Source organism: Rutilus rutilus (genome assembly GCF_951802725.1).
Source record: "Rutilus rutilus genome assembly, chromosome: 10".
Lineage (NCBI taxonomy): Eukaryota > Metazoa > Chordata > Actinopteri > Cypriniformes > Leuciscidae > Rutilus > Rutilus rutilus.
The window spans coordinates 16,823,922-16,833,535 of NC_140215.1; the positions used below are offsets into that span (position 1 = coordinate 16,823,922).

Here is a 9,614-nt window from a genome sequence, read left to right on the forward strand (position 1 = left end):
AAAAAAGCTGAATAGTGCTAGAATCACTGACTCGATTTTTGGATCTCATTTTCATGACAAAGTGAATATCTGGCCCTCCCCTCCACCTCATTTTGACTTTGGGAGCTGCATATTTAAACAGCCCCATAAACATTTACTCTGGACTTCAGACAACTTCTCCAGACAAGCTTTAATACAATATTCAAGATGGGCAGGGTGAGTAGGAAATCACTTGAATATAATGGAAAAGATGCAAAAATATTTATTTGAATGTTTATTTGTTTATAACGTTTATAATTAATGTATTTTTTTCGTCTTCTCAGCTTTAATGGCAGATTTTAAGTTGTGTAGCACATTTATGGATATGTTATATAATGATAGTTACATTAACTTTACATTGACAAATTATTTTATTTAAAAATCTTAAAAAAATAATTTGAGAAAAAAATTAATGAATAAAACTACCAAGCAAACAGAGATGCTGCTATATTGTTGATACCTCATGACATCATCAGGAATTCAAATGTGTAATTTTTTGTCAACTTGAATGATGCCTAAATTATGACACTGACTTATAAAGCTATTTTTTGATAGTAAACTCACTTTTCTAAATGTCTTGGCTTGCAGTCAATAGGTTTAATTAGGTTACTTTTATGAAACTGCCTACACATTTTTTATTTATTTATTTTTTTGTAAAGTTTTTAATTACAGCTCAGACCATTTTGGATTAGTTAAATTCTAAGATGACTGTTAAGCTTGTTAATGTTGCAGGTAGACCAGCTGATCAATACTATAACATATTTTAATACAGACATCTTGAAAATTCTCCAGAGCATATCAGTGGATACCAAAAATTGTGTAAACAAGATAAAAATGTACATTGCATGTTAGGCATCCAGCCAAAACCAGCATGAACATGGCCAAAAACATATATTAACAATTTTTAAATGATGTTAAGTTGGCTGTTCAAGAACAACAATGCCCTTCAATATCATCTTAATGTCTCTCAGATTGTGTTTTTTGAGGACAAGAACTTTCAGGGTCGCCGTTACGAGTGTGACAGCGACTGCTCCGACTTCCATGCCTACCTTAGCCACTGCAACTCTATTCGTGTGGACAGCGGCACCTGGGTGGTTTACGAGCGGCCCAACTACACGGGTAACCGCTACCTGCTAACCAGGGGGGAGTATCCTGAGTACATCGGCTGGATGGGTCTTAATGACTGTCTCAGTTCCTGCAAGATAATCCGCGTCGTAAGTTAAACTATTTCTCTGCATCTACTGTAGCAGTGCGCATTACTGACATAAAGCTTTTTTAAATACTTAAATGGTTTATAATGTGGAACACATATGATTTGCTGTGTTTTTTGACTGGCATAATGATCAAGCTGTTTCACAATGCTGTGCTAGAATTGAATTCAATTTACTAGGTTAAAGCACAATAAAACCATGGGATAGTGCGAGTAGTGTAAGGTCATACATAGACCTGTTCTGACTGTTATGTCCGGTTAACTGGATTGGCCGCAAGGCTTTTGCCAATAGATCAATTTCCATATGGCCAGCTGTTTTTACTTCAGTCTTCGTTAAAAGACCACACTTGTATGTGTAATGTAAGCAAACATTCAGCTTGTTTTAATCAAAGGACCACACACAGGACTAAATTACATTTCAGGTCAATATAATGGTCTTTAATTTAGTTTGTTTTGACATTACAGGCCATCTTCTCTAACATTAGCATAACTCCATATAAAAATGTATGACATGTTGAATCCATAAAATATCAGAACGGTTTCTGCCATGACCTGTATGAATATATCACAGGCATCAATAGTATAAAACATTCTCCGCATGCAAATCAGCGGATACTAAAGAAAGGTCAAATCAAGATAAAAATATACATTAATTTACAAAACATGCTTATGAAAGTCTTCAAGTTTTATATGTTATTTATTCACATTCACAAAACTGGAGGCATCTTATTCCATGTGTCTTTTTACCATTTTGACTCATTTATCCTAACCCCAAACCCTCATACAAAAATATATCCACCCCTTTCCCAAACACATCTAACCCATGCAGACGAGTGGAATGCAGTACAAGATTCAGCTGTACGACAAGCCTGACTTCACAGGCCAGGCCATAGAGTCCATTGAAGACTGTCCATCTGTGGTGGAGAGGTTCCGTCTGAGAGAGGTCCATTCCTGCAAAGTTCTTGATGGTTACTGGATCTTCTACGAGCATCCCAACTATCGTGGCCATCAGTACTTCCTGGAGAAAGGCAACTATCGCAAACCAGTGGACTGGGGTGCAGTTTGTCCCACCGTGCAGTCTTTCCGTCGCTTCACGGAGTGATGTTCCTATGTCACATTAATTAGGCTATTTGGCTGTGACACAAATCGAAGTTCTGGCTAAAATAAAGTTTGGCTGGAGACCCACTACTTGTGATCTGACTCATTTAAATAGCAAAGTATTGGTCTTAGATCCACAGTTACAGGGTGGAGGTTAAGGTGAGTTCCAAAAGAGAAACAGTTTACAGGAATTACAACAATACATTATTTGTCTTCGGGTGGCTAATATACAAGTAAAAATTCCCCAATATTTCCAGATTTCCCATGACCACGAAGACCCTTTATAAAACAGCAATGACTAAGTCTAAAGGTCTGTTCACACCAAGAACAATAACCATAAAGATTTTAAAATCGTGCAAACACAACTGCAGCTCATGCTAAAGCCTGTTTTATACTTCTGCGTCAAACTGCCGCCGTAGCTACGTCGTAGGCTGTGTGTAGCGCGCGTACCCTTCGGCGTACCCTGACGTGCACCTCTCCAAAAATGTAACAACGCGTCAATTCTACGCAGACACAAGCGCTGTGATTGGTCTGCCAGAACCCCTCCCTCGGGGTTTCATGCTCCCCAGGTGCGCGTCAACGCGGACAACAACACAGAAGTATAAATTAAAACCAACACGTTGCCTACGGCGTATAGGCTCCGGCGTATGTCCGACGCAGAAGTATAATGAGGCCTTAAGAATAAGCAATGTTATTGTCTATTGGTGTGGACACTAATATAGCATATATCATAATATTTATCATTACAGTGATGTTTGTTATGTATTAACTTGTTGCCAAGCAACATAGCAACATCCTGCATTATAACAGAATTTGTGGACTTTGCAACAGCAGAGAACAATCAGAATTTAGAGTCGAAAATATCCGTTTTATCATGCCTATTGAGTGGCTCATCCAATGAAATTGTAGAGCCAAAATTTTCCATTTTATTTTAAGCCATTAACCACTGCTAGAGTCCATGAGTAGAGTAACTTACTGTATCCAGCTGGATCTCCACACAACTCCCAGTGTTCAGATTTATTACAGCAACTCCTGGTACTCCATCAGCCTGAAGCCAAACTCCACCAACCACAACCAACTTCTCATTAATTACATGGGCCGAGTGGGAATATCTGAAAGAAGAGTCCAAGACTGTGATTTCGATCACTGAGAGGTGACACACATCTTTCTTATGACACATTCTTTACATTTCTCTTTAAGTGTCTTAAAGCGTGAACAGCAAGAAAAAAAAAAAAAATGTGAATGCACTTATTGAGTGTGTTACTGATGCTCCAGAAGGAAACGAGATGCATTAAGAGCCGGGGGGGGGGGGGGTGAAAACTTTTTGAATTTGAAGATCAAGGTAAATTGTACTTAATTTGTCTTCTGGGAAACATGTAAGTGTTCTTCTAAGTCTGTCTTCTTTTACTTCCGAAGGGCAGTACTAAATTATTATAATTTTTTTTGTATTTAAACAATAAGAAATAGTTGGATCTTTATCATCTTTATCCTGTTCAAAAGTTTTCACATATAGTTTGTGGACTTCATGTAAACATCTTTTATGTAAAATATCTTATTTAGGACAGTACTAAATAAAAAATAACATGCATTTTGTATAATCCCTATTATTTTGTCAAAATAATTACCATTTAGCAAATTCTGCAAGGTGTATTTAAACTTTTGAGCATGACTGTAATAATATGTATATACACACACACACACACACACACACACACACACACACACACACACACACACACACACACACATAACAAATATATGTACATAATATATAACACACATATATAATTACCATTTAGCAAATTCTGCAAGGTGTATTTAAACTTTTGAGCATGACTGTATGCATGTATGATGTATATATATATATACATACACACACACACACACACATATAAAATATAAGTGAGTGGTTTTGAACCTGGGCACTGGAGGTGGATGTAAATTCTGTGTCTCCCAGCAGAAACCGGATGATGTGGGTCTCAGGTAAAAAGCATCACAGAGAGGTCTTCCTCCTTTCCCTAAACCTCCAAATATCACAAGCCCCCCTCCATAGGGACAAGCTGAATGGGAATGACGGGCTTCCGGAACGGCACCAACAACTGTAATCTAATTGAAACACACAAAAGATTCTCTAACAATCACCCTCCAGACATGAAGGCTATTCCAAAATATAGGCAGGAACATTATACTGCTCTTACAAGATTTTTTTTTTAAAGAAAGAAATCAATACTTTTCATCAAGGATGCATTAAACTGAGCAAATGTGACAGTATAGACATCTATAATGTTACAAAATATTTTTAATTCAAATAAATGTTCTTTTGGACAACATTTTTGTTCTTCCTATTCATCAAAGAATCATGGCAAAAATTATCATGGCTTCCACTAAAATTTCAATTATCAATTGTTTTCAACATTGATAACAATAAGAAGAGATTTTTCACCCCTAGATTTTAACTTTGACTTTGGAACAGTTAACAAACCATGGTTGGCAGACCTAAGAGTTCTCACTAGTTGGTGTTCACACAAGTCAGAAAGGTACCAGAAAGGTAATATAAATGCATCCTTGGTGAGCATAAGAGTTTCTTTAAAACATAAAAAAACAAACACTTTTAAACAGTAGTATACCCTTTCGCAGATTGGTCAATCCATGTACGCACTGCTCAGTAAAAATTGGAATGGATGGAATCAAGAGAAATTACAATTTTCAACACCTTAAAGTACTGCTAAATTGCTTATATTAAAATTCTAAATGTACAACTTCACCCAATTGTGTTATGTATTGTTTTGCTTAGTGTATTACGGCATTAGTTTTGCAACATCTGCGAACAATCGACTCATTGTCCAATTGTATGTATGTTTTCATTCGGTTTTAATACGTGCCTCAGTCCAGTGCTTGTCCTCCAAACACAGGAAATGTGCGTCACCTAGAACTGGATCCTTCTCTGTACGTCCTCCAAACACAAATAGAAATGTCTTATCTGGAATTATATGTTAAGAAGGAGTTAATTTTTTGCTCCTGACAATGCAAATAAAAAACTGCAAAAAATATATAAACTCACCATTATGACATACTAAGGTTGATGTGTGTCTCCATCGTGGCTTTGGACCAGTGCCGGTACAAATCATGTTCTTAAATGATAGCTGTACAGCACTTTGCGGATCACCAAGGTCAAAGGTCACCCACACAATGCTGCCTGTTGGATTGAGTGGAGAAGTTCTGCCACCAAAGAGGATCACTCCACCACCAGGGATAGAGGTCAACGTCTGATAAAGACTCACCACTAAGGAGAAGAAATATTACGATATGCATACATACATAAAAAGCTTGTCACTGCACCAGACTGTTATAAATTGAACTTTCATATCACCTCAATGTATTAATAAAAGCAACTTCCAACGTCTATAAATATGTCCAGAGCTATCAGCATAAATACAGTGCACTCACATACACTGATAAATACTATATCCCAAATATCAACTGTTTATATCATCAAGAAATGTAACCCATCCTGTTTCCCAGCTATAAAGTGCTAAATATGTACAATACGGCATTAAGGTATTATAAACATTATGATTTTTTTGTAAAGCTACTTTGAAACAATGTGTTTGTGAAAAGCACTATACAAATAAAATTGACTTGACAAAGTGAGTTCATTAACTAACCGGTTTATTTTAGCTAAATTCCAATAAGGAAACCATTAGCACTGGCAAAAAAAAGAGAGCATGATCAAATCACCTCTGTCTCCATGAGCCTCCACACAGGCACATTTCCAGCCACCCTGCTCTTTGATCAGGACCCTTGCTACGGTGTCTCTTCCCCTTCTCCCACAGCCTCCGGTGAGAAGGATGTTTCCAGGGGCCAGTACGGCAGAGGCCATACCGACAGCCTCTATACACGGAGACCCACACATGGGCTGAATGACCAGAGGAGGATGCTCAGCCCATTGAGGAGTCATGTGTGGGATGGAAGGCGCTAGAAGTGAACAGAGCACATGTACCTCTGCTAGTGGACTACTGTACACATAACACAAATATCTCACCAAATACTTACACTTCGGTAGCATAAGAAGGGCTTGATTGGTCACAGAGCCTTTGGAGGCTGAAAGGATGAAGTAATGAGAACATTTCTGGTGCCATTCCTGATATCATTAAATAAACACAGGTCCAGGATTAGGCATTCGATCAGATTCAGTGGTCATATTGGGATCATTCAAAAGTCTTTGCTGAGAATGGGGCCGTCCCCTCACCTCAAACTCATCAAAAGGTTCCAGTCCCTCGACTCTCTGCCTCTCATCTTCAGGAAGAAGGTCGAAGTAGAACTGGTTCATATCCAGACAGACACATTTTTCCCAGCCCTGTGGCAAATAAAGATCAGTTACCTGTCTTACTGAAAAACAAGTGTGATCTATCTACACTACCGCTCAAAAGTTAGTACGATTTTTTCATGTTTTTAAAAGATTTATTTAAATTGTATTTTAAATCTTTTCTTTTAATTGTTATACATTTAAAATGTAATTTATTCCCGTCACAGAAAAGCTGAATTTTCATCATCATTACTCCAGTCTTCAGTGTCACATGATCCTTCAGAAATCATTCTAATATGCTGATTTGCTGCTCCAGAAACATTTCTTATTATTATTGTTGCTTGATATTTTTGGGAAACTGCTTTTTCCCAGGATACTTTGATGAATGGAAATATCAAAAGAACAGCATTTATTTGAAATAGAATTATCAAAATGTTTACTATTTGAAATAGAAAATGACATTTTTTATCAATTTAATGCATCTTAGCTGAATAAAAATATTAATTTAATTATTAATCAGTAAAAATTTAGAAAAAAATTAGGCCAATGCAATCTTCAAAAATTGACATAAGCTAATTAAAATCATTTAATTTATGCTTAAGTTATTATATAAAGTGAGCCTATCATTATCATAAAATACACCTGATACGTCAGGTCAGGTCTTACTCACTCTGAAGATGTTTATTCTGGATAATAACTGGTGACATTATCCGACTTATTACATGGCTACATACTAAGATGGATAGATAGATATGCATGTATGCATGCAGGTAGGTAGATAGATAGATAGATAGATAGATAGATAGATAGATAGATAGATAGATAGATAGATAGATAGATAGATAGATAGATAGATAGATAGATAGATAGATAGATAGATAGATAGATAGATAGATAGATAGATAGATAGATAGATTCATTTGAGGTATACCTTCTGTATGAATCTCTGTGTCTGAGCAACAGTGTGTGGATATTGTTTGAGAGCATGTATGGAAGAGTTGAGCTTCAGGAAGTGGTTCTGCATGACCCTGCCAAATGGGTCATCTGGGTGGATCTGTTCATACATCACAAACATAGACTGTGGGAGGAGCCTGGCAGCCCAGCCAATCACAGCATCTGACCTAGAGAAAATCACCAAAACAAAATAAAGAGAACTGCAAGTGAAAAATGCACCAACCAGTTTGCTTAAAAGTTAATATGGCCTCTTTTTTTTGCCAAAGACATGAGACATGAGAAGCATTGTGATCAGGATATGTTGCAGGTGGGACTTGAACCTGTATCTATGGAATGAGCACCAAGGCTCAGTGGTTCAGGAGCACATGTGCTAATTGTTGCACTAAGCTGAATCCTCACCATTGTGTTTCCATATAAGTCAGCACCACCTCTGACAAGACGAGTGTGGGAGTGTCCCACTGCAGCCCAGCTCCGCTCAGAGCCGCCTCCACCTTCTGCTCCTTCCTGACATCCACACCAATGAGATTATAATGACCACTTCTGATGAACACAGCATCTACACATGGGCAAGAAACATGTTCTAACTAAACTCTATTACATTTTAGAGACATAATACAGAGTTGCAGAAGTCCACTTTGGAAGATTTGCTTACATATATATATATAGGCTATATACACACACACAATATAGTTTATATACTGTATATTTTAAGTGGTTGTATGTTTTGTAATAAATACAGTGAATGTCCTACTAGTCTGCTGATTTGAGACAGCCTCCCAATCTGGCAATGTGTCCTTCAGACAAGCATTGCTATTGATCAAGTCAGCCTTGCGTCGGGCAACTTCTGGAAAGTCAACCTCAAAAACTGTGACATCTCCCAGGGCTCCTTCTGAATGCAGCCGGAAAAACAGGGAGTCAAACCCTGCTCCTAGTGACAGAATCTGAGATTAAGAGAAGTATATGATCAGGGCATTCATTTTTCACATTTTTCACAAAATGATAGGCACAAGACATGGATATTTCATCCCACCTGTCTCCTCGAGCTGGAGTTTGTAGCATGGAAAAACTGATTCATACAATGATCGACTGCTTTCCAGCGCACATAATAACCTCTGACAAAAAAATATACACACATCACATATATAAAAACTGTTGTATGAGAATATAATCACTAAAAGAGCAATAACTGTCTCCTAAACATTTACCTATTAATCAGTGGAGCTCTTCTTGACACCTTGCACACAAAATGCTTGAGGAAGTCATCGTGGAAGTAGCCCTGTGCCGCTGCTGACACCTTACTGACCACACTGCTGTCATTGGTCCCCTGCACCTGAGTGAAAACGTGAAAGAAAAGAACAGTGGGAAAATGTATTCCACAGAAGAAAGTCATACGAGTTTGGAACAATAATGACAGGATTTTCCTTTTTGGGTGATAATACACCCTTAAGTTCAGAAAAGTGTTTTATTTTGTTTTTTTTGCATTTTGAATAACATACTTCTAGGCACTATATGGTACATGAGCAAAAATATGGCATTATTACATTACTGTTAGCATAGTACACTACGTGATACTATTTTGTTAGTGGTATAACATTTTCACTGCCATATTTGACCTTTTTAAAGTTCACGGATCTAAGCTGGCCCTGTTTTTAAATGAAACCCAACAGAATATAAACACTGGCAAACTCACAGCAGCATCTTTTCCTTGCTCTCTCTTGCTGTTTATTGGCATCACTCTGAACACACGTGCAAGTCTCACCGTAGAGACAACAAGGAAGCACGACAGCGGAAGCGTGTGTGCAAATTACTCTATAACAAAAGCGTTTCAAATATAACCTTACATAAGAATTGAATGCAAATAATTTTGGAGTCAAAAAAATAAACCTTTGCATGCATCCCGGTGGTCGGTATATTAAACAGTGGTAGTGAGACCCAGCAAAATAGGCCTTTAACACATATTTGTTGTTGTTTTTTTTTCCCGTTTATTTATTTTATATATTTTTCGAGCTAAAATACGACCATTTATTT

General features: G+C 37.4%; 1 protein-coding gene across 2 annotated transcripts; it reads right to left on the reverse strand.

Annotated features, from left to right (window-relative positions):
* Positions 1 to 1,641: 1,641 nt before the first annotated feature.
* On the reverse strand, positions 1,642 to 9,507 carry lcmt2 (leucine carboxyl methyltransferase 2). 2 transcript variants are annotated; one of them, XM_084422288.1, is made up of 14 exons: positions 9,277 to 9,485; positions 8,792 to 8,916; positions 8,617 to 8,698; positions 8,338 to 8,527; positions 7,986 to 8,142; positions 7,564 to 7,753; positions 6,576 to 6,683; positions 6,380 to 6,467; positions 6,065 to 6,301; positions 5,388 to 5,609; positions 5,209 to 5,306; positions 4,245 to 4,432; positions 3,274 to 3,438; positions 1,642 to 2,548 (listed from the first exon to the last, which is right to left on the reverse strand). In XM_084422288.1, the coding sequence occupies exons 1-13, from the start codon at positions 9,316 to 9,318 to the stop codon at positions 3,276 to 3,278; spliced, it is 1,890 nt and encodes a 629-aa protein (XP_084278414.1). In that variant the 5' UTR covers positions 9,319 to 9,485; the 3' UTR covers positions 1,642 to 2,548; positions 3,274 to 3,275. The 2 variants fall into 2 exon arrangements, with proteins under 2 accessions (XP_084278414.1, XP_084278413.1); XM_084422287.1 differs by having other exon boundaries at positions 1,643 to 2,335; positions 3,303 to 3,438; positions 9,277 to 9,507.
* Between the last annotated feature and the right edge of the window lie 107 nt (positions 9,508 to 9,614).

Bases quoted from the DNA above. Each gene is read 5' to 3' on its own strand.
- lcmt2 (XM_084422287.1), bottom strand. From the start codon at position 9,318: ATGCCAATAAACAGCAAGAGAGAGCAAGGAAAAGATGCTGCT. The intron at 6,468-6,575 runs GTGAGGGGACGG...TAATGATATCAG, and splicing joins AACCTTTTGATGAGTTTGAG to GAATGGCACCAGAAATGTTC. The intron at 6,302-6,379 runs GTAAGTATTTGG...GTTCACTTCTAG, and splicing joins CCTTCTTATGCTACCGAAGT to CGCCTTCCATCCCACACATG.